This window comes from Atheta coriaria, unplaced genomic scaffold (genome assembly GCF_025399875.1).
Source record: "Atheta coriaria isolate IRGN ID8LTWV9N9 unplaced genomic scaffold, Caltech_Dcor_3.1 hic_scaffold_10_pilon, whole genome shotgun sequence".
Lineage (NCBI taxonomy): Eukaryota > Metazoa > Arthropoda > Insecta > Coleoptera > Staphylinidae > Dalotia > Dalotia coriaria.
Window position 1 is genome coordinate 3,023,641 of NW_027045452.1, and position 25,600 is coordinate 3,049,240.

The window sequence follows — 25,600 nt, forward strand, 5'->3', positions numbered from 1 at the left end:
AAAGTGAACTTCATTTGAAACGCAGCGAACATTAGTAAAAGTTGTTGTTACCACGGAGCGTCTACCACATAATACAAAAAAAAAACGTTCTAAAATCGAATTAAAGAGTGAATTTAAGTTAACATTAACATTGTTGTTAAAATGTGAGTTATTCTACTATCTAACGGATCAGGATAGCGTTTTATATCGAAGTAAGTTTAAAACTTTTTACAAACTCATACAGTAAATGGTATTAGTTGATCTAGCTGTCAAAAGAACCTTAATATGCGCATACGTATCAACACATTACATCACTGCGCCTGCTTGCATCATTTGCATACAGCATTAAATATTGCCATCCACATGATTCCCACTTTTGCAAGTCAACCAACTTTGTGCATTCCACCTGTGCACATCCGTCGGTAGCTTGACTGTGTAAATGTGTGCGCGCCGAGGAAAAAAGATCAACGAAGGTATGAACGCGTGTATGCAGCAATTCGCCGCTGGAGGCGAGGCAAGGTCGATTAATTAATTCACGAGAACATCACAGTCATAGAAGTGCACGTTCGCACGTAAATGTTCACGTGTACTTGTGGGTTTGTTACACGTTAATGCTATTCATGGAATGAGCCTGAATCTGCATGTGTTTAACATATTATAACATTTGATGGGATGCACTCCGTTGTTGGAATAGTTGCGTGCCGGCGGTGATTGCACGCGTTTCGTGTCGTCGTAGGTCAGTGTCAAAATATTCTATTGTATTACATTTTTTATGGAATCTTCCGCCGGCAGTGTCTTAAAATTTAATTTATATTCTATATTACACGCTTGATGCTGTTACCACATGTGGCCAGTAATGTGAAGTGTGATTGTTCAATCTTGTGCGCATTATACGGGCGTTTAGAGAGTTTAAGTCGAGATGCGGTAACGGTAGCGATTTTCCAGTAAATTAACTCTCGCGCTGGTGCGATGCTCTCCTACGCTCTTGAACAATTCAACGACCACAAGCGGAATCCTGCCTAAACTGGAAAACACTTTACCGTTTTACCAATTTTGTGTTATAAGTCGTGTATTGATTTATTTCGTATCGTTTCGAAAGAATCTAACCTGTTACACGTATTTCGCATTATTCTTTCCACGTTTCGTTGCTTCCTGTATCCATATATACAGTTGCATCAGTAGCAACGAATGTGGGTGCAATTAGTGAACTCACCACGCTTACACAAAATTGGTTAAATTAATGGCACATGTACTCCACAACGTCTCAAAATTCGATTGTAACAAAAGGTAAGCGTGACATTTAGAAAACCAAGCAAATCATAACTAAACTTAACTAAAAACATTTATTAAGTGATTACATATTACTTCATATATCAGAAGATATAGTTATTATTTATGTTTGAGTGCAAATACCGAATCAAATTATTCCGCAAGGCGAGAATAAATGACACTTCAAACTATTAAGTAGAAATTAGAATAGCATAGCGTAACATGTTGTAAGAAGGGACCAAAGACTCGGTAAGACAGGCCGAAATAAATGTTTGGGCACGGAATGTGCGGAATCGTGAGCGCAAGTGGAACTTTTGGCGTTTCTGCTTTCGTGGTTTCGTTTGTTTCGCTAGTTTCAATTGTTTTTTTCCGACCGAATTTCAAACAAACTCATCCAAACAACTGGTTGCGGTCATAAAATGCGTTGCAACAAAAGGCATCACCATGTGTAACCGCTCTAGTTGTGTACACAATTCAAACTATACCAAATTGCAGAAATCAATAAACTTTTTACATTATAGCCTTTCAATAACACTAAACAATGTGTTTTATTGTTATATCACAATTGTTTTTGACAGTTGTTTATCAATACACATGAATATGTGTTTAGTAATTTGAGATTCTTCTGGGGCCTTGATTGGTATAAGATTATAATTATTTCATTTATAATATTCCTAAATATCAGCATTATCAACTTATCTGAATTTCACCTTGCAAATTATAAATTTATAAATGATATTATCTTCATGCGTGAAGATAATTATCACATACCCATACATCCAACGCGAAAATAATTAGAATGTGGAGAATGATTTAGGGCGAGTTAGCTGCGCATCTTTGTTTTCAAATTTGAAGGATTGAGGATAATCCCCGTGGAGGTATGATACGCACGCGATGCGAAACGATTCAAATCAAAACACGTCTGCTTTGGCATTTGCATATTTGAGCTCACTCGGAACTAAAATATTTATCAAACCGAAGAGAAACGTGGGCATAAACTAAAAATCATATTCATAGATTAATTAAACTCAAGAAACATTAAAATATTAAGTCGATTTAATTAAATTACATTTGTAATTGATTTTCCGCTTTGAATTCAATTTACTTTTTGGCTGCAATGCAGGCGTGTGCATATTTAATCAATTCTTATTGATGTGGATGTGGTTGTGTGTGTATGGATGTTGAGGATGTGAATGTAACACTTGAACAAAACTTGAACGCTGCGATTTTGTTGTAGCATAATAACCGTTCCACCCTTCTCTTTCAAGCCGAGCGCATTAAATCTTTCCGCTTCAACGTTCACTTCATTGGTGCGATGCGTTCGACCATTAATCGTTCTTCATTTTTCTTTTGTGAATAGGTTTGGTTTTAAACTTAAGCTTTGAAGGATGACTTGACTTTTCAAAATTCACGGTCAGAGAAAATATTGTTTTGCAGTATTAATTACATATTATCCTAGCAAAGTTTGGTAAACACATGATCGGGAAGCCACATTATAATTAATTTTTTAAAAATACAAATTTTTCTGCAAATTGTTGAAAAAAAGTTCGAAAAGACTTACACCGGATGTACACATTTCTAAGCAGAAATCAATGTTGATGCACTTTGCTTCCACGAAATTCTCACAACACAATATTCACCAATTAATTAGAAAGCCGATTCGAGGCCGTTTTTATCTAATTATTTGCGCACAATTTCATTTGTTCTTCTGCTAATATTAAAAAACGATCTTTTACAAGAATAAAAAAAAAGTTTTCCACTAAATATTGTGTTAGTAAGTTAAGTTAAACTATTTTTTGGTCTGATAGAAAGTGAAAACTACAACACAAACTTTTGGGTTAAAATAAGCCCAACTTTTTTGACAGTCTACCCCTTTCAAATATATTAGCGCAGTGACGGCACTCGTAAACCGTGTTTAACAACAGCGAAGACCTTTTTCTTTTCGTACTGCTCCTCGGACTAGGACGCCGCTCCACAATGGTCATAATCAAAAGAAGTTTCACTTTGATCATTGAGACTTTTGCTACGGGGACAAGTTTCCAAAGGCGTTGCTGGAACCAGCCAACCAAACAATCTGCGGCTACATAGTTTTGCTTTTTCAAAGTAAACTATTCGTTATCAATAATATCCAAAATCAAAGCCAAATTTATATCAAATAGAAAATTTGTTGAGAAGGTGTATTTTTCTTATATTTTTGCGAACGTATTCAACAAAGAAAGAGTGGCGGATTTAACGATTCGCAACAAATCCGCAAAGCATCTACGACCATCGCAGTCGCTATTCTCTGCATTGTGCCATTGCGCCACCACCCCCGTAAGACGGTGCACGCTGCACCACAGGTTCAACAACCCCGATCGACATGTTCGCATATAATATACACAACTGCAGGTTCTGCGACGGTGTGGGTGAGGAAATAACCAAAGCCTGCTTTGAAGTTACAGTTTTCATGGAGTTTCGAGTTATGATTAGTAACATTGTATCAATATGAAACAAGTTTATGTAACTGCAATTCGCGTAATCAACGTAATGCCGCAAGACATGTTTATTTCATTGTTATTATAAAAAGCTAACAGACATTTTTGAAATTACCGGAAAAGTCAACGATAAAGATTTTTCTGAATTTATGCAAACAAGCCAATTAATAAGCGCTTGTTAGGTGGAAATTCTTTTTGTGCGTTTGGTACCAATTATACGGTAATTAAAATTTAAAAACTTGGAAAACGACGGCAGTATAAAATGCGAAAGGAACGACTAAAATGTCGCACGGATGACATCAAAAGAAACGAAGTAGTACAAACCGTTCTGCCATTAAAAAAAGCTAAAAAATAAACGAAGAATTATCTAACAGGGTTTAGAAAAGCAGGAATTTACAATAAATTCATTTAGAAAAAAGTTTGGGAGTAAAATACCGTTGAAATTAAATATTTTGTTATTTTAATCATACAGCATCCGATGAAACAGGTATTATTCGTGAGATTGCGCGATGCGCGCCGCCTCCGCGACCGCCGCGTAACACAGACGCAGCGCCAGTCGAACAACAGCAGCAGACTGTGTGGCGGCTAGCGGCTCCCATCAACGCGACAACGCGACTTGTGCGTGAGCTCGCACGACTTTCGGACCGAATATTTCTGGTCAAACATTTATTTTTACTAGTTTATTATTTTTGTGAAACGTAAACAAAACGGAACATGTTTAATTAAGCAAAGAAAATAACTGCGATGCGCATTTAGTTGGTTGAGAATAAGCGAGGGGAAGCTAATAAAGTTCGATACCAGAAACGCAGAAAGTTTTATACAGGTTGCGATAGCAATGGTGCGAGCGCCGGGCGACATTAAGACAATAAAAAGCGCTTAAACGAGGGCGGAAATAGCGCACGCGGGCGCAGAGACGAGAAACGTTAAAATTGCTCACGCGCGGATAAGGAAATCAGTGTGGAAACTGTTTGTTGTATCTTTTAACGGGGATTTTCAGTGGTGGATTCCGATTGGGATTTCCGATTCTACCCACCACAGATAAAGGTAAAAAATTACATAATATAACGTATAAATCAAAATTTTGATTTTGTGGTTTATGCGAAATGCAACTATAGGAAAAGCTTTCGAGTGAAAGCAAATACTTCTGATGTTGCCACACCAAATAAGCACGCTGCATTTCACAAACGTGTAAAAGTGCAAGCTTTGCACTTATTTACACTCGTGTAAATAACGATCAACAAGCCAAACATGAGATTTTATGATTTATTTTAGTAGGAATATTTATTTAAACTATTTACTTTAATAAATATTCAAGTATTAAATATCCCTGAATTTTTAAACGACGGTTAACGAATGAATCAGCTCATTTTTGTTTATTTCATTATCAGTAATGCTCATTAAAATCACATAATGATATAATTTTGAAACAAAAGGTATGAAACAATTGGCAGTGACTGTTGATGAAATCTATTGTTAAAATATTCAATTTTTTCAATGATAGAGACAGAAATTAAATGAAATTCAATTTAAATATAAATATTATTTAGTTTATCTTCACGATTCACGATTCGTTAATCCACGACTTTAAATTCCAATGAAGCATTGTTGTATTCATAGTGGACATTCATATTTGGATTCAAACTCGCCCGTTTGTTTCCTCATCGGGCGGAAGCGTTTGCATGCGAATTCTCATCGCGGCTTGCGAATAGTAAATGCGCGCGATAAAAGCAAGTGCACAATCATGTCTGTCCGTGTGGCGTGTACGTGCAGGTGCGAAATGGGACAAACGATGTGCTAGTGTGCCAGCGTTTGCACGATTACGAGGGAAAATACTGGACTAGGTTCAACGTCCTCTTATCGATTATAACAAGCTCTTGTTGCACTCGCCAGTAAAAACCGTTGACTACAACTATTCGGCTGGCCAAACATTTGAACGCCATGTTACGTGTATTATAAAATAACTGCTTTATGTGTCGGGGTATTAAAGTTGCATTTTTAGTGAGAATGTCGGAAATTGATAAAAATAATATTAAATAAAAATTAATAGTATAATCGAGGTTATTTCTTCAACTGTCGGAAAGATATTTAATTATTATTTCGCGTTTTATTAAAAAAAAAGTTTTTTTTTAATGAAATTTTAATTATTTTTTAAAATTATTACAAAAATTGGCTAAAAAAGTATCACTTTGATGTTGTTATTAAATTAATATTCCCCAAATATTATTAAATAATTTATTTGTGTCAAATTTGACCCAATTGCAATTATTTTCGCCAAGTACGAATGTAAAAAAATGTTTTATGTAAAACACGCACATTTTTTAAGTTTTAAAACGCGCGGTGGGAACCGTGCCGAGTGTTTTGGGTGTTCATGAATATATTTTTGAGGGGCGGTGGTGGGCTTGAGCGCCGCAGGACGTGCAGGACGTTTGCAAGGGCTCAGTGTGTAGGCATTTATATTCGTTTGGCAATGCGGCAGCGCGGTATATAAAGTTCAATAAGAGGTTTTAAAAGCTCGCGCTGTCAACGCCAGCTCGACAAAGCCGGACCGACGCGCTTTACTATCCTGAAATGGCCCTGAATAGTCCTTCGCGCAAACACGCTGGCCAAACAATGCGCGCACTTGAAAGTCGAAAACACTTGGCAATGCAAATGCCATTTTATGCGGCATGAAATTGTATCAGGCATTTTTCTATGAAATATTAAAGATAATATTTAATTTTTGGCTTGGTTTTTATGAACACACAATGAAAAATTAATTTTTTTTGTGGGAAAATTGTTTTGCCCGTGAGGCATCCTCATTATTAATTATTTACCATATTATAAATACTCGTAGGTTGACCTATCAGCAGATTTTTTTATTTTTTAGAAAATTTTTGGCTTTTTTGGGCTTTTGTCGTTTAAGCATAATATCCATCAAACGTGAAAATGGTCAAAAATTATGCCGCGTAATGCAAATTTTCTCTTTACTTTTGGCTGCAATGCAGGCGTGTGCATATTTAATCAATTCTTAACTCGCAATTAAATTTATACTCGTACTAGCAGAGAAACATTGTGCTCTCTTAAATTAATTAAATTTTTTACATCAATAAAAAATACGTAAGCGCGCTCGTAAAATGCGCTAAAATTCCAATCTGCAATTCAATTGGCTTTGCAAATTAGTTTTTGTTCGTTTTCGGCGTGCAGTGCTTTCTAAATAACTTGCGACTACACACTACACGTGTTTGCGCGTCGATGGAACGGATATAAAACCGTAAAACCAACGTACAATTGTATAACAACAGACAATTATTTCGACTGGTACCAAGTCATCAACATTCGTGAACATACCGCTAAATTACCGACAACAAGAATAAAACAATAAAATGAAATAACCGAACTAATTAATTACGTTAGCTTTGGGTGAAGAAATCAAATAATTGAGGCGATAGATAAATTTTCTATTCGAAACGAGGAAGTTGTATCCTGTAAATCTTTAGTATAAGCATACAATATGAGATAGAAGTGATTTGTTTGCACTTCCAAGTTTGAAGTTGATTTGTCTGCATTTGCATGAGTGGCATAAGTTGTAGCTTGCTTACACGTGCGCAAGTAATACAGGTTTAAATAGCGTATCGAATTCTGCACATCACTAACGTGCAAACTTCAGCTTGGAACTTAGTTCAAGCAAGCAAAAACTGATTTTCTGTGCCAGCATTGCAATTACTGTTAGTTACCGGAAGTATGCACGTGTAAATACAAACATTGCACATCTAACAGATCAAAATTACATTAAATAAAGTTTATTCTACAGTTTTCTCAATAATCATTTCATTCAATTGAATTTTGAATAAGACATTGACGTTGAAGTTGTCCCTCGATACGCGTCTGAAATCTGCACGTTTCGCGCATTTCTTAACGTCAATAAACACACATTCACACACACACAACACCTCAGATACGAACTTAATTCTTGTCCTGACGCCTCTAAGAAACATGCGTCAACCACCATCTTGTTTCCACTCAATTCGCAGTATGCCCCATATAGTCAAATGTAGTCGACTGCTCTGGTTGCTAACATCCCTTTCAAAAGCAGACAGGATTCGAAAACTCAACGTCTTCGAGTCGACAAGTCGACAGTTGATGTGGATGTGGTTGTGTGTGTATGGATGTTGGATGTGAATGTAAACGCGAACAAAACTTAGACGCTGCGATTTTGTTATTGCTTATAACCGTTCCACCCTTCTCTTTCAGGCCGAGCTGCCATTAAATCTCCGCTTCAACGTTCACTTCATTGGTGCGATGCGTTCGATACATTAATCATTCTTCATTTTTCTTTTGTGAAATGGTTTGGATTTTAAATAAGCTTTGAAGGATGACTTGACTTTTCAAAATTCACGGTCAAGAGAAAATATTGTTTTGCGCAGTATTAATTACATATTATCCTAGAAAAGTTATGATCCGGGAAGCCATTATAATTAATTTTTAAAAATACAAAATTTTCTGCAAATTGTTGAAAAAAAAGTTCGAAGAAACACCCGGATGTGTACACATTTCTAAGCAATCAATGTTGATGCACTTCTTCCACGAAATTCTCACAACGCAATATTCATTCGATTTCCAATTAATTAGAAAGCCGATTCGAGGCCGTTTTTTTATCTAATTATTGCGCACAATTTCATTTGTTCTTCTGCTAATATTAAAACTGATCTTTTACAAGAATAAAAAAAAGTTTTCCACTAAATATTGTGTTAGTAAGTTAAGTTAAACTATTTTTGGTCTGATAGAAAGTGAAAACTACAACACAAACTTTGGGTAAAATGGCCAACTTTTTGACAGTCTACCCTTTCAAATATATTAGCGCAGTGACGGCACTCGTAAACCGTGTTTAACAACGCTTGAAGACCTTTTTCTTTTTTCGTACTGCTCCTCGGACTAGGACGCCGCGCTGTGGTCATAATCAAAAAGTTTCACTTTGATCGATGAGACTTTTGCTACGGGGACAAGTTTCAAGGCGTTGCTGGAACCAGCCAACCAAACAATCTGCGGCTACATAGTTTGCTTTCAAAGTAAACTATTCGTTGTCAATGTCAAAATCAAAGCCAAATTTATATCAAATAGAAAATTTGTTGAGAAGGTCGTATTTTTATATATTTTTGCGAACAAAACGTTATTCAACAAAGAAAATTGTGGTTTAACGCGATTCGCAGCAAATCCATAAAAGCATCTACGACCATCCGCAGTCGCTATTCTCTGCATTGTGCCATTGCGCCACCACCCCCGTAGACGGTGCACGCTGCACCACGAGTTCAACAACCCCGATCGACATGTTCGCATATAATATACACAACTGCGGGTTCTGCGACAGTGTGGGTGAGGAAATGACAAGCCTGCTGAAAGTTACAGTTTCATGGGAGTTCGAGTTATGATTAGTAACATTGTATCAATATGAAACAAGTTTATGTGGCATGCAATTCACGTAATCAACGTATGCCACCAAGATATGTTTAATTTCATTGTTATTATAAAAGCTAACAGACATTTTTTTGAAATTGCCGGAAAAGTCAACGATAAGATTTTCTAATTTATGCAAACAAGCCAATTAATATGCTTATTGGAGTGGAAATTCTTTTTTGTGCGTTTGGTACCAATTATACGTGTTAATTAAAAATTTAAAAACTTGGAGAAAACGACGGCGAGTATAAAATGCAGAAAGGAACGACTAAAATGTCGCACGAGGATGACATCAAAGAAACGAAGTATTACAAACCGTTCTGCCATTAAAAAAAAGCTAAAAATAAACGAAGAATTATTATCTAACAGGGTTTAGAAAAACGAGTACAATAAATTCATTTAGAAAAAAGTTTGGAATTAAAATACCGTTGAAATTAAATATTTTATTTATTTTAATCATACAGCATCCGATGAAACGGAGAGTATTCGTGAGATTGCGCGATGCGCGCCGCCTCCGCGACCGCCGCGTAACACGAACGCAGCGCCAGTCGAACAACAGCAGCAGACTGTGTGGCGGCTAGCGGCTCCCATCAGCGCGACAACGCGACTTGTGCGTGAGCTCTTTGTTTCGGACCGAATATTTCTGGTCCAAACATTTATTTTTTACTAGTTTATTATTTTGTGAAACGTAAACAAAACGGTTTTATGTTTAATTAAGCAAGAAAATAACTACGTGCACATTTAGTTGGTTGAGAATAAGCGAGGGAAGCTAATAAAGTTCGATATAAAACGCAGAAAGTTTATACAGGTTGCGATAGCAATGGTGCAGGCGCCGGGCGACACATTAAGACAATAAAAAGCGCTTAAACGAGGGCGGAAATAGCGCACGCGGGCGCAGAGACGAGAAACGTTAAAATTGCTCACGCGCGGATAAGGAAATCAGTGTGGAAACTGTTTTGTTGTATCTTTTACGGGGATTTTCAGTGGTGGATTCCGATTGGGATGTATTATAAAATAACTGCTTTATGTGTCAAATTATTAAAAGTTGCATTTTTAGTGAGAATGTCGGAAATTGATAAAAATAATATTAAATAAAATTAATAGTATAATCGAGGTTATTTCTTCAGCTGTCGGAAGATATTTAATTATTATTTCGCGTTTTATTAAAAAAGTTTTTAATGAAATTTTAATTATTTTTTAAAATTATTATTACCAGCTAAAAAGTATCCTTTTGATGTTGTTATTAAATTAATATTCCCCAAATATTATTAAATAATTTATTTATGTCAAATTTGGCCAATTGCAATTATTTTCATAAGTACGAATGTAAAAATGTTTTATGTAAAACACGCACATTTTTAAGTTTTAAAACGCGCGGTGGGAACCGTGCCGAGTGTTTACAGGTGTTCATGAATATATTTTTTGAGGGGGCAGAGTGGGTAGGCTTGAGCGCCGCAGGACATTACTGGGACGTTTGCAAGGGAGGGCTCAGTGTGTAGGCATTTTATATTCGTTTGGCAATGCGGCAGCGCGGTATATAAAGTTCAATAAGAGGTTTTAAAAGCTCGCGCTGTCAACGCCAACTCGACAAAGCTGGACCGACGCGCTTTACTATCCTGAAATGGCCTGAATAGTCCTTCGCGCGACACTTTGGCCAAACAATGCGCGCGAAAGTCGAAAACGCGGCGAAATGCAAATTAATGCGGCATGAAATTGTATCAGGCATTTTTTTTTCTATGAAATATTAAAGATAATATTTAATTTTGGCTTGGTTTTATGAACACACAATGAAAAATTAAATTTTTTGTGGGAAAAATTGTTTTTGCCGTAGAGGCATCTCATTATTAATTATTTACCATATTATAAATACTCGTAGGTTGACCTATCAGCAGATTTTTTTTATTTTTAGAAAATTTTTGGCTTTTTTGGGCTTTTGTCGTTTAAGCATAATATCCATCAAACGTGAAAATGGTCAAAAATTATGCCGCGTAATGCAAATTTTCTCTTCGTTGAATGATACGCGCGTCCGCATTAAATATGGAACAAACGTTTGCGCATATCCAAGCGAATTCTTAATGTCCACGGGCGTTTATTTATGACACGGTCACTCTATGTGTTTTATAAAGTGCTGATAATTTTTGTTTTGTCACAATTAATCAAGTTTCTGACAAAATGAGCGGAAAACAGTCACGATTCTCAAAAATTTTAACATTTTTGGCAGCGTTTTATATTTTTCTCATATTCTTTTAAATTGAAATCGTTTAGCGTTTATCATCGCACTTGGACATAATCCAAGTTTTTATATAATATGGTAAACTTTCACATTTGCATAAAATACAAGCTTGTAAAGGTCACTGCTAATTACATCAATCACTTCAATGGAGACACTTTTCCTATGTATTTGTATCGCTTTTAATTAAAAACTTATAAATATCATCAGCGCTGCCTGCATAAATACCAAAGTATCACCAACAAAAGCCTTGTTGCACGTATTTTAACTACCTACTTACTTTAATACATAATTGAAATTTTTGAAATTAAAATGTGGTTGAAAATACGTCACTTGAAGGTTTAGGTATTTATTTACGTTGTTTATTTTCCTGTGTAATATCAGTTGCAATAATCAAAATTGAAATTTGTTTTTCAATTTTATCTGGCATCCTTTGTGAGTCGAAAAAAACACATATTTGTTCTGCGCGCCTCGATATCACCGACCGCATTCCAACAATATATGACAATAACTCGAAAATGGAAAAAGGGGAAAATTCAATCTGCAAATGAGTTATATGTGATATCGAACGTTGAATGGCGCTGGTCCCTAGCCACAAAATATCACACTATCTTTATTAGTTATATAGGGCATCAGATAGATTCGGTGGGCATCATGATGTGCTGTCTGCTTTTTGATGCGATGAGCAAACGGCTCGACAATTCAGAAGTCGCGAGAGAAGCGGCGGGGATGAAGCTGGGGGCGGCGGTCGATAACGTTTTCACTCTATTTGTACTCGCGCTGTGCTGTTTGGATTGCATGATTTATATGATACACCAACGATTTTAAAAATCGCTTGAGTGTTATTTGTCCAACTTTTTCATCATTGCGAAGTGATAGTGATGAATGAACAAATTTATCATATCTCTATTTTGCTAATAAATATCGCGCAATATCGACAGGTAAATAGACGTTTGTTTTTTTAAGCTATTTCATTCTCTGTCAGTGTAAACGTACAAATAATTCAAGAAGCTATCAATTATCTGCATTGTTACTTTTTTCTTTTCATTGACGTTGAAGTGAATAATCACTGTCGGCTTTTTACAAATTGCTCTCTTAACGTTGCGCAAAAATTAATTTTGAATTATTAATTTGATTCGAATAATTAATCATCCTTTTAAATTTCATTTTAAACGTTTTTAGTGGAAAAAATCGACACAAATTTTTGAAAGTTAGGATATGTTTTGTAATATCCTGACATGAAACAAAAAAGCAAACATTGATCAAAGCACGGATGAGTGACTCTTTTGGTGCGCGCGTGACATCCCATTGAGTTTTTCCATTATTTGGTTCTTTGTCATTATTCATGAGTGAATTGGCCTAGTTATTAGAATTTTTGTTGCACGCGTGTCTCGATGCACAAATAAATTTGACAGTAAAACCCCATGCGGAAAACAAAACAAAAATTAAATGAAATAAAGTGCGAGGGGCTGGGCAGTGTAGAAGTTTTCAAGTTCTAAAGTTTTCAACGACTCTTTCAAGATGTTCGTGTGTTTCGGCGCAGAAAACGAACAACTGAAAGACTGCAGAGACTTGCAGCGAAGCTCAAAATATCTTCGGAAATTTCAACTTTCTACTTTTGGCATATTTATCGGAATATTATGCTAACTTGTGCTAAAATATGCAAAGGTTATATAAGTTTTATGAATCGATAGTGAAATTTAAAAAATAAAATTTAATAATTCAGTTAAAAATACATTTAACTTAATAAAATTACATTTGATTCTAAAATTAGATGGGTATATATAACTATGGTAACGCCATTGAGAATAACTCAGATAAAAAAATCAGTCTAGAGAAATTCCTGAGCCCGTCACCTCCACAATTCCACCGCGTTCAATCCTTGTGAATTGAGTCATAAATAAAACACTACTTTTTACAAAACTATCTATGTGGTAAATCACTATTTTTTGTATTTATATTAACATTTTTTCAACTGCCTGTAAGATGCATACAAATATCAAACCCAAATCTTATGATTTTCATATGGAAATTCAATGTCTATACATTTTTGTCTTCAAAAATCGATAGAATACTCGTACAAGACACAATTGAGCATAATAATATAATACTGAATATAATTTTAGAAACAATGCGGTTCTAATAGTAATTGTCTGCTGAAATGAATAAAAATTAATTGAGTCGTTGGAAAATCCAATTTGGAAGACAATAAAACGTTCGTAGCTATAAAAGATCATCGCTGTGCTTTCGATCTTAAAGCTTCATTGTTTCTTTATGTTTATTTCATTGTACTACTATTTCTCCAGCATCATTCCGATTATCTCAAAACCAATAACAGATAAAACATACAATTCTCTTACCGATATTAAAACGAGTACTATTGGTTATTTTGTAAACATTTGCCGGTCGAAAAAAAACAAACGTAGATGAAAGAATTCAAATCCGCGGATAATGACGACAGCTTTGTTGAACCGACGACAAAAGCACAACAAAAGCATGACAACGCTGTGACATTTTCCACAATTCCGCTTCATAAGCGAGCTTGAAGCCGTTCACACTACATCGCCACCGCGATATTTTCGTCTTTGATGAATCTTTGACAATACCACCTTTGCATTCATATATTCAGCGTGCATTGTATGTGAACAACAATGCAGCACGACGCATGTCTTCGCACAAATAGCTTTATTTCGGTCGAGTTGATGAGTATATTGATGTCAATAACAATGTTGACGTGACGTGATAAACAATGATATTGTTCCAAGTTAGCTTCCAGCGGAATATGCACCTGGAGAAAATCAACACCACGTATAATATTTAATTTTACCACTTGATTCTGACTTGGTTATAATTAACAGAATAAACCGAACTTTATTTGAGCAAATTCGGAAGGTAGTGAAGCTTACTCGTAGATTGTTAATTGGAAGCAGTTGAGTACTTTGCAACATATTTTGATATTTGTTTAGGACAACTATGAGTTAACTCATAATTACGTGTTGAGTTAACTTTGTTATTTCGACAGTTTCCTGATTAAAGTTAACTATTGAGGTTAAGTTACTCTTAAAATTGTTTTAGGTTTTTATATTCTAGCAAAATTGAGTTTTTCGGTGTTATGTTATAAAAAAACAACAAATGAACTTAGATAGACTTAACACCCGAGTAGATAGAGGAAGTAAAGCTGTTATAAAAACGATTATAACGAGGTTCCCTCTGGACGCAGTTACGAAAGCGACGGAAAAACCTCGCAGAATAAAGAAAACATTCCATGCGTATTTGAACGAAGGCGTATAATACAGGTAGTCGTATAATGTATTGGAGTAGAGGTACATTTTGTGCATGTTACGACTAGGTATTGTGGTCGTATGTGAAAATCGATGCGCCGAAAATTCCACTTTCCACTTCATTGCTGGTAGCGGTAGCGCTACCAACACCTGTGCGCCCAACTCGCTTGTGTCTCATCCTGTTATCATACTCTCGGCGCGCTTGGAAAAACAGGAACACGTCTTTCCCAATTATTGTAATGTTATTTTAAGATGGTTACCGGATTGGGGGCGACAGCATCACCACCATTTTGAATTTCACTTCATATCCAGTTTTTATATTATATAACCTTAAAAAATACATACATAACCTAACATACATAATAGAATATTAAGTATCAAGTGGCTTAAAGGGAGTTTTGTTTATAAACATTTAGTTATGTGATTTTTACGCTATTTTTGTTTTTAAATCTTCAAAATTCGCTCTCACCCAGAGCAAATGCACAGGCGTAAGCTCCACCCGTGACTAAAACCCGTGACTAAAGTAATTAATAGGTGGAAGTAAAAAATCTAATTATTATCAAAGGTTTTGAGTTACAAAAAGATTGTTAAACATTTTACGTTGAATGGTGTTGTTTTTTATGCCATAATAATCTTTTGGTAAAGAAAAACAAAAGTTGGTTTATAAGCTTATGTTTATGAACATAATCCACGTCACCAGCGGTCTAAATAAAATGAAATCCAAATACTTGGAAAGTTTTTACACTTAAATTGAAAACACAATGCATTTTGAAACGAATAAATATCAATCTAATTTCACCGTTGACGTGACAAATATTGATCGAGTTTAAATGAATGCAAATATTGTTGTTGGCATTCTTTTTTTAACAATACATCACAATACATCACAATACGATCAACACATCACATAATACAAAATAATATTGATGGTGTAAGCAAAGCGACGTGAGTGGTCTTATTCATATTCATTTATAATATCATAATATCTCACCGTTATGGTAAGTGCGATTATCAATCAATATCATCTCTCCTTCCGCCAGTGCTACTGTGAAGAGGGCACGAAGAGGCCCTTCCGATTGGGCGGCTCTTGTGTACGAGCCCCAAAAATGGGTGAACGCGAAAACGCGCCCCGTACAAATTGATAAGAGGCTTAACGTTCGAGGAGAGCTCAGGAGGTCAAATTCGATGCGACCTTCGCTCTACTTTCGGGGCTGAGCAAAAAATCTTACAAAATGTGAAAGAATATAAAAATCTGTTTGCAAATACTCGGAAAATTCCACCAAAAAAAATATGACATAATTTTTATTATCAATGCCAATAAATTATAGTTTAAAACCTTTTAATTAAAAGTAAATAATTAAAACGTGAATCACTTGACAACTGCAGCACTTAAAAAATTTCCAATGCGATATTTTTTACTTCTTTTTTCGATTAAACTAGAATAACTCGCCGGTAAGTGCAATAGATCGCAGGTCTTTCCAAGAAGTAGTTTAACGTGGTTACGCGCACTCCATTTGCGAGGTGTGCACAATTCGCATTCTTTGGATTGAGTACGAAACCGTGTTACACTACTGCCACTTAACGCCCAACTCGCAACAACTTTCTAATTAGTTTAAGCGTTTTCAACTAGCAAACTTCCGGCTGCGAGTTACGACTTGAAAGAAATACGACTTGACCAAAACACCTAAAACGATATTATGATCACATTATTAATTGCACGCCACTTGTGTGTGACAGAATAAATACTTGACTTTTCAAGTCCATTAATGCTTAAACTGTGTTTGGCCTGTAAATTTTCGCGTCATTTAATCAAGCCAGGCGGAAAAGCTTTTGAGTTTTGTGAATTTTGAAATGTTTACTTTAAATTATGTCTTTGGACCTGGCAGCGAAACAATTTCGACTAATTGAAATTAAGTATTAAGAGAATAAAATGTTTAATTTTAAATTCAACTTGAATTTTGAATTTTATAAGAATTTAAAACGTGGTTTGAACATTTTTAGATAAATTTTGTGTTGTCATCAAATAGATACATTTTATGTATAATAAAACACAATTTCCCACGGCGCCTCCACCAGTCACGGCGCCTCCACCAAAACTTTATATCAAACTTACATAAATCATATTTGCAGATATATTTCTCCATTTTTTTTCTTCAGCTAATATTCCATTTTAATGTTATAAAAGTTGCGTGTGTAATTGGTATGAGTTTGCGCACACATCTGTTGAAGCACGACAAAATTTCATACTCGCATAAAATCGCAATTCGTTGAATTTAATTGGTTCAGAAAGTTTGCAACGGCGCCGCTTCATTTCCTCGTTTTGTCATCCGGCTGCCGAAAATGCCGTAAAGATTAATCGTTCGCTGCTTCACAAATGCTTTCCTCTTCTGCCCAGGGTGTGTTTCAACCCATCAGCATCCAGCTTTCAATTGGTACGCGAATTCAATTTCAATTTATGTTGCAGTAGAGAAACGAAAGTCAAATAAAAACAGCCGCGCGACGCAGACAAATGAATTAAATTAATCCTTTGTTAAATGAAGAAAAAATATTCTAAGCTGAAGCTGTCATCAAATCGTGAAAGGTTTCGGGTTATTACACATGAACAACGATCGCATTTTGTCCATGCGTTCAAACAAGACCAGAAATATTGGGTCTATTAACTTCGCGCATGAAATATGCGAAGGCATGAGCCATTTCCGTGGAAAGCAACTCGTGCGGAAAAAAAGAAATCATATTTTTTATTTTATGGATTATTAAAAAATGTACTCAAAAATTCACTTTTGCGATCAAGTTTTTAATTAAACTTTTTGGGTAGTAGAAGAATATAGTTTACACTTATAGCACAATTTTAAATATTGAACAGACGCAAATCTAATAAGAAAACTTTGCAAACAAACTAAATTTTCAACTTTTCTACTTTTCCGGCTTTAGTTTACCCTGAGAAAGTGCATAAACTCAAATAAGACCTCTGTGATTTTCGTATTATTTGAGATCTACATCGTCCCGCTGTTCGGATTTCTAATAACGCCGTCAAAATACGAATGCTGATTGCGAATTCATATCGATAAAGACATTTCTCATTTGCAGTGCTTTGCACGAATTGCACAGTCAACAACAGGAGTGTATTAACATTTAATATTCTAATTTATTAAGTAATTAAATATTTTTTCTTAAGATATAAATTAATTCAATGGCGCAATTAAATTTTACAAATATTCTTAATGTTGAAGAGTAGATAAGACACGTTTAATACGATTCTGATATTTTAAGCTGCCGGTTTAGGCCAGATCCAAACGTGCTGAAATTGAATTATGCGATTTGGCATGTTTAATTAGTTTCGGAGGCGGCGTGCGGTTTTTGGCTTGGCCTGTGAGTTTACAGCGCAAGGAATGCATTTGTGCAAACTTTTCGCATTCCCGGATTATGCAGTCTAATAATAACTAATAGCACTCGCTTGTATTCAACTTTTCGAGTGCTCGAATTAAATGCTTTAACTCATATTCATCACCATCGCAAGCAACATAAACATTTGCCCTGCAAACACGTTATAATTTCATAATACGGATAAAAAGAGCAACAAAAAATGAAACAAAAATTATATTCCTTGGAGTTAAGAATATAATTTATCTTTAACTCGGCAGAAATTTGATTTGACTAAAACTTGCGTTGCGGAGGCTGCCGCAATGAAGATAAATAATAATGTTGTGTTAGTATAATCATAATGTAACGCCGCGAGATGCAAAAGCTGAAAAACGTTCAAGGAATGTCAGCCAGACGTTGTCGCGTCTCTTTCGCAGCATGGTTTTCCGCACGTTTTGAGGGAAAACGCAAGCGCCAGCGGGTTGGTGGAGCGACCACCGCCGCCGCCGACGATCCTATCGACCGAAATCTTCGCGGCGCGCTGCTACGTTGACGCGCGCATCCTCGCGGAAGCGGAAATACAAAACGCTCACGACGAAGCGTACCGAATTTACTATCAACTGGCGGGACGTGTACGGCTTCTACTACGATTTTACTACAAACAGCTTTTCCTTGGGTTTTTAGATTTTTTAGATCTTAATTTTACTATTTCCGAAATAAAAATATTTTCCTCTGCAGTTAGATTAAAAACCTAAAATGTTAAAACAGTGAAATTGAAGTTTAGCTGTAAATATTTCCAGACACACGTAGCTTTATCGAAAGTTTACCTAACCGGATGATTGCGCGTTAAACTTTCAAACAGCATCGTCTATCAGCTACGGGAAAAGATGTTCACATGTGCAACATTGCACACGAAGCTTACAGAGTGTCATTATGCATGCGAGTAAGCTCCGTGCAGTTTCCACATCGACTGCCACAGAACTTTCTTCTTACTGTATACATTTTATTACCTTCACTACACAATTCATTTACTTCCAACTTGAAATCCCGCAACATTTTGCTACAATTTTATCTCAATTTGTACTAACAACACGCATAGGCTTAGTTAAGTTGTTCGTAGACGGGGGCTGGAAAAGTTTTACTTAATTAATTAATGCGGTGACGTTATCGCCGGCGGGGCGCATAAGTTTGAAGGTGTCTTCGAGCGCGGAAATTAGCATCTTCTGTGGGTGCTGTGCGGTTCGTGGGCGTGCACCGTGTCATAATGTTACAATTAACCAAATGGGACCGCAGAGTGTGTTTTGCTTTAAATAATTATTCAGCGCGCATGATTTATCACCATCGATAATGCCCAGAATTACAGCGCCTGCAAAGTGATTTCTAATTGCGTTAGCTTCGTGCATCTTATATACAAGTAGCTAGTGCACAATAATCAATTTTGAACGCTTTTAGTAAATTAGTTTTTTGCCGGTTTGACAACGACAGCAACTTTGCAGACAGACACACAGAATTAATTTCAAAGTGAACAAACTAATTAATGATAGTAGTACTTTGGGTTCTATGTTCAACATTTATATGACAAGTGGATATCTATTTTGTTCATTTTGAGTGGTCGCACAAATTCCGCTTTGCGTCCAAAAGGGGAAAAACAATCCAACTTTGGAACTAACCACAAAACGCACAAAAGCTTTCATATGAATCCAACCGCGTTGGATGAACAATGCTGGCGTTATCTGAAATCATCCGATTTCAATCCTCAACCACAACAAAAACCCCAACTGAAAAGTGTTTTCAATGCGCAAATGCCCAAAATTCGACCATGCGATTGGTTTATTTGTGATTGAAATTCAATTTGATAAAAATTTCATTAATTCTATACTTTTCCCTCTTCCGTTGAGTTTACTGTAAAAGATTAGTTGATGACAACACGTTCAGCGAGCAGGCAAGACGCGCTCAACGTGCCCCACGCATGGAATGAATAATAAAATGAGAAAATCTGGGTTAATACTGACATGCCCGAAATGCGTTGAGAGCATTGTGAAAAATCGCCATTTTTTTCATTTTAACATCTTGTTTGTGGCAAACCGAGCGTATCTTTTATGTCGTTACTTACGCAGTCTCGTGATATATTGTTGATACGTTTGCGCTAATGTTACACAGTGTTAATTAAAGCATAAAAAATGTTAATGTTTGTTGGAGCAAAAAGCGCTTTGTTGTTTAAATGTGATTAGTGAATACAACCAGGCGCTTTTATGTCGGTAGTGTAAAGTTCATCGCTTTTATGAAAACACTAGTAAACTTTTGTTTCGGTGAGGAACGTGCGTAATTTAGGATAAACTAAAGTAGGTATGCTTCATGTAAAGGAGCTCCTAAAATTTAGAAAATGTGCTGCTTGGACTTTTTTGTAAAGTAATTTTAATTTATATTAAAACTACATTATTGTTGTTGTTGTTGAAATTTTGCATGGAACAAAAAATACATGCGAAATAGCAGCACGTTCCGAAAAGACAAACTATGTGAGTTTGGGGAACGGATAAAAGGGACAGTAAACGTGTTAAGGTCGGTTATTCGAGACTCCACGTGCGAGTTAGTAGCACATTGCGTTAGTTCAAGGCATCCATTTAACCCTTAGCAAATTCCCAAGGTCTGATTCTTTCAACAACACTTCCCTTTTTTGTTTTTCTTTTTTTTTCCTACAAAAAAACAAAAGAACTTTTAGGTTATATATTGTAAAATAAATTACAAATGTGGTTAACTGACATGTACAGAATTTGTAACCACATTTCACGTATGTTGCAGATCGATAATGTCCGACGAAGACCCGAGGATCACACGCGTGCAATTTGACGCGTCCCCCGTGTGCATGATGAGCAGGGACGAGTCGCACATCAGAGATAAACTCATCATGCTCGCCGAGTCGACGAAGCCGTTCAACGTCAAGCGCAAGTCGATCACTAAGCAAATGTCGAAGGGCTCAAGCGGCAAACTTAGTATGCAGGTATAAAGGAGCACAAAACTAAATAATCCACACACAACTCGCACGACAACTCGGTATGCAAAACAATCAAACTGCACTAATATAATACGCAATAATATAACAGATTTTACAAGTCTCGGTGTGATTGATGGCCGCTTTGCAGGATTTCGTGCGAATGGATCCATCCTATACGCCGGACATCGAACACCTGGTGTTTCCGAGCCGGAAGCGCAATCCTCAACAGGTCGCGCCCGCAATTATACAATCTTCGGCGAGTAAGACGCGCTCGCGACTTGCTGAAATGTTTGCGCTCAGTCGTCACCTCCAGCAACGGTCCGCTGACAGGGAGACGTCGAAATCGACCCGGAAGGCGAGCGCCGCAGTCGCTATCAACGTAAGTATCATCATCGACTTTAGTCCCGTTAGTTTTGTGTTCTCAGAAAATGAACGCAATTTAAATTAATCTCGAATTAGTATTCTCCGAATGAAGTTGACAAAGTTTCCATATCGGGTGCAAAGTTTTCATTTTCTATGTATACATTTTCTGCATGAACAAATCACAATTTAGCGGCAGGGAATTAATACAAAACCCACGCTGTTGACGTGCAAAAGATAAGGGTTAGCGAGAACAATGCGTTTTGCAAGAATTCGCTTCATTTGCAAAGCTACTGATTCACTTCATATTTGAGAATATTCGGCAAATACGTGAAACACCACCCACTCAAGTTTACACAAGTTTCGCGTATTTCCTGTTTAGCCAAGTATTGATTCTAGATTTAAGGGATAACCTGAATATATACCTTTAAGTAATTTACTACGGCATTAGGCTTAGATATTTAATGGAAATATATTTCGGGAGGGATGCAAAAAATAAATGGAATTTTAGTTATTTCAATCAACTGAAAAGAACCACACGTCCCATGGGCGCAGCGTAATGAAATCGCCGCCTTTGTGCGAAAAGGACGCATATATTTGCATAAATTTGATACATTCGTTAGCTAAATGAGCACGGCACACACACTTCTTGCACTGTATGGAATTATATTCCGCTTTCATTCAAATTTTCAAAATTAATTTTTAAATAAGGGACAACGCATTTGCAAACCAATTAATAGCCTATTATGTAATGGTAAAATAATTATTTTCCTGAAATGAAAAAATCTTTTTATTTGTTATTTACAATCAGTTTCAGGCAGGAGTTTTAGGTCATCATATGATAAGACGCTTCGGTGCGTATTTGTATACTTATATCTAAGTAAGCACGAGTACTTTACTCGTGGGAAATTATATTGCAGCAATTTGTAAACGGAAACCAGCTGTGCCGCCCTAACTTTTATAATACGCCTAAGCACCACCACCACGAAGTGAGCCTGCCTCCCACTCGCTGGAAAAATAAAATTAAAACAAACAAGTTACGCGTTTGAACTGATATTTTTCGAGATAAGCCCTTTACTTTATATTTGCAACAATATATTGAGATTTAATTACACCGGAAGTGTTTTCAGTGTTCAATGGGCGTGGCTATAATCGCAAATTGTTTTCTGTTTTTGCGGTAGAGGAGAGTTAATGTTCGATGGAATAATGAAATTAGTTTGGCGAGTGATGAATAAATGATTATGTGCTATATTGTGACCTTCTGAGGGTCTTAAATAAACGGATCATTTCTGATAAACTTTGGTAGGATCAAATTTGCTTCACTTAACTTCGAGGTAAAACATCCGCCACCAAATATTAATTCAACATTACAGGGTAAATTTCTTGTTCCACCAAATTGCTTCTATTTCAACCTTTTGTGGAAAAGTTCTTAGACTTTGTCTAAGTCTTGACACTTTTGTTGTTCAGCAACTTTTCAATATACTTAGCATCGTATCAATCAAAACTCATTGTAATCCATCAAAGTGGGCGAAGTGTTTTTTTACATTTATTTCTTGAATTGTTGAATATAGAATGTAATGTAAGAGTTACACGTGGAAGAATTGAGTAATGATACTGTTCATCATCATCATAACTTGGTGACTTACTTAAGTCTCTGTGCAAGATTGAGATTCTAATCCAACTTCCATTTCCGGCCTTAGTTAGAATTACGTGCCTGTCATTTGCTCATGTCATGCACCCGGTTATAAATTGCACCCAGATACGTTCTCAGAATAACTTCAAGCCCACGTCTACTGCTTCTACTTGTGAACTTATGAAGTCCGATTAGTTTGAGTTGAAGTGGTCAAGAGGCCCTTGAAGTTGAAGGAATAGGGTTAGAGTACAAGAGAGAAAATCATCTTTAAACGAAAGCAAACCTCGCAATTACATTAAAATGATGGTTTTGAAGATCAATATAGCTATTCAACAATAATTTGATTAGTTTGACCAGTTTCGTGAACTTTCCATTCAAGAAACCCGGGATGTAGAACACTTTTGCTTTCCAAATGGGGTTTTTGGTTTGAGGAATGAGAAATGAGGTAGGAAAAGTGGTCCATCCAAGATCCACTCTCTCGGGTCTTCGTCCAAGGCCGCACTCGACTCTACTTTATTTAGGTGACCTTCGTGCCTTGACGCTGACCAGCCTGGGTAATGACAGCAGCAATTGCTGCTACGGCGTGTAAACAGAGACAATTTATATCGGGCGAATCTTGGCGACAATGTGTTGAGAGATGCTGCGGAAGGAAATTGGGTGATTCACGGCGCTTCTTATTTATGTGCGAGCACTCGCTTCAACTTAATTTTATTTACTCCTTGTAAATATAACTACGAGTACCTACAGCTAGAGAGGTTATTTGAAAACCCCTTTCATATTTGTAGACCAAATCAGATTTCATTTATTTGCTTTTCTTTGGTGAATTTACGCGCACGAAACTTTGTTTAGTTCAAGTTGACACATCATCGACCATAAAGACAAAGAATTATTTTCTGTTTACGTAGGAAAATGTTTATATAAAATAAATTAACGCGAGCAGAAAGCAATAGAAAAACGATGCAGAGATTTACTCGCAATTTAAGTCGAGAGTCAAAGTTATTAGTTTGTAATTTAATTTAATTGCAATTTACTTGATACAAAAAGCGTCGTAAACTTGCACTGGCGGCGAAATACAAGTTTTATCGTACACATACCTGCGCAGTCGAAGATCATTGACGTAATCAGAGGCAGTTAACATTCTTTCGCTGAGCGTTGTGCGCTTTGTGCGTGTGTTGCAGCGGAGCGTGGACAGCATGCTGGAGACGCCGCGTGACAGCGGTATCGGCAGCAGCAGCGCGGGCAGCACGAGCAGCAGGAGGGGGGCAAGGGCCGTGGGTGCCAACTGCAACAATCTGCGCTTTACGCGGTGCGTTTTAATTTCGACAAACGAGGCTAAGGCGACCGAATATTATTCGTTATAACCTAACTTTCAACACGTAAAATTGCTTGAAATCAACAACATCTTCAAACATGCAGGTACACTTTGGCGGGTTTTAACGCTACAGCTGGCAGTTTAAGCGCCAAATTCAGGTTCAGAAGGCTAATAACCTATTCACCTAAATCAAACCTATTGCACAAACGCGAAACTTCAGCTAAACTGCGGACGGATAATACGAGGACGAACCAAAAGCTAATACTAAACACAAGATACGTTTTGGCTGCTGGAACGTGCAAACGTTATACGGAAGCTCCAAATTGCAGCAGGTAACTAATTAATTTCTTTAAATATAATCTACGTATTTTAGGTATATCAAGAAATACGTTGGTTGAGGAATGAAGAACATCCACACAATGTGGAGAACGACTACTTTTAGTGGTAATGAATCATAAACTTACGAAAGCGGTTTAGGATTTCTATTCAGTTTAAACATGCTAAAAGAGTCTAATCTCATGGACACCAATAAACGTTTAGAGTAATAACACAGCAAAGAGATTCTACATCAGGTTTTGAAAAGTAACTTTTATCAAATGTTACGCTTCAACCAATACTTTTTAGCTAAAGAGCATAAAGACGAATTCTATGACATCCTTGAGAAAACTATAAAAGACGTAAACAGCGGTGACATAAAATTCTAATATTGCGATTTTAATGCAAAAGTAGGCGTTCAAAGCGAAAATTTGAAGTAATTATGGAAAAAAACGGCGTTGGGCAGATTAACGAAAACGGCACATATTTGACACATTTCAACTCCAACGCGAACCTGCTAATAGATTTACGCTGTTAGCCACAAACAGATTCACAAGACAACGTGCGTTTCGCAAAACAGAAAACCCACAGCTAAATCGATTATATCACAATCTCTATTAAATTGCGATCTTTTGCATTATTCAGATCTAAGGAACGAAAGAGGTGCTGATTTAGCAAGTGACCACCACGTAAAAGTTGGCATATTGCGAATAAAACGCGCATAAAACAAGCAACCAGCCGATTTGAAACGATTAAAACTAAATATAGAAACTGCTACGCATTTCAAAATATTGCAAAATCCTTCAAGGCGAAAAAGCAAAATTTCAATAAACCAAAATTCAGCGCAAAAGTAATGAAAATATGGCCGACAACATCATTGAATTCGCCATTTCAACAATTGGAGTGAAAAGCATGCAAAGGAAAGAATGGATTAGCGAAAACACACGTTTTGCCTTTATAGAAGT

The 25,600-nt window shown here is 36.4% G+C and overlaps 1 protein-coding gene across 1 annotated transcript; it reads left to right on the forward strand.

The window, feature by feature from the left end:
- The first annotated feature begins 173 nt into the window (after positions 1–173).
- On the forward strand, positions 174–24,369 carry LOC135800769 (uncharacterized). Its single transcript, XM_065314088.1, has 4 exons — positions 174–1,266; positions 20,823–21,021; positions 21,164–21,394; positions 24,187–24,369. The coding sequence occupies exons 1-4, from the start codon at positions 1,220–1,222 to the stop codon at positions 24,367–24,369; spliced, it is 660 nt and encodes a 219-aa protein (XP_065170160.1). The 5' UTR covers positions 174–1,219.
- The last annotated feature ends 1,231 nt before the right edge of the window (positions 24,370–25,600 follow it).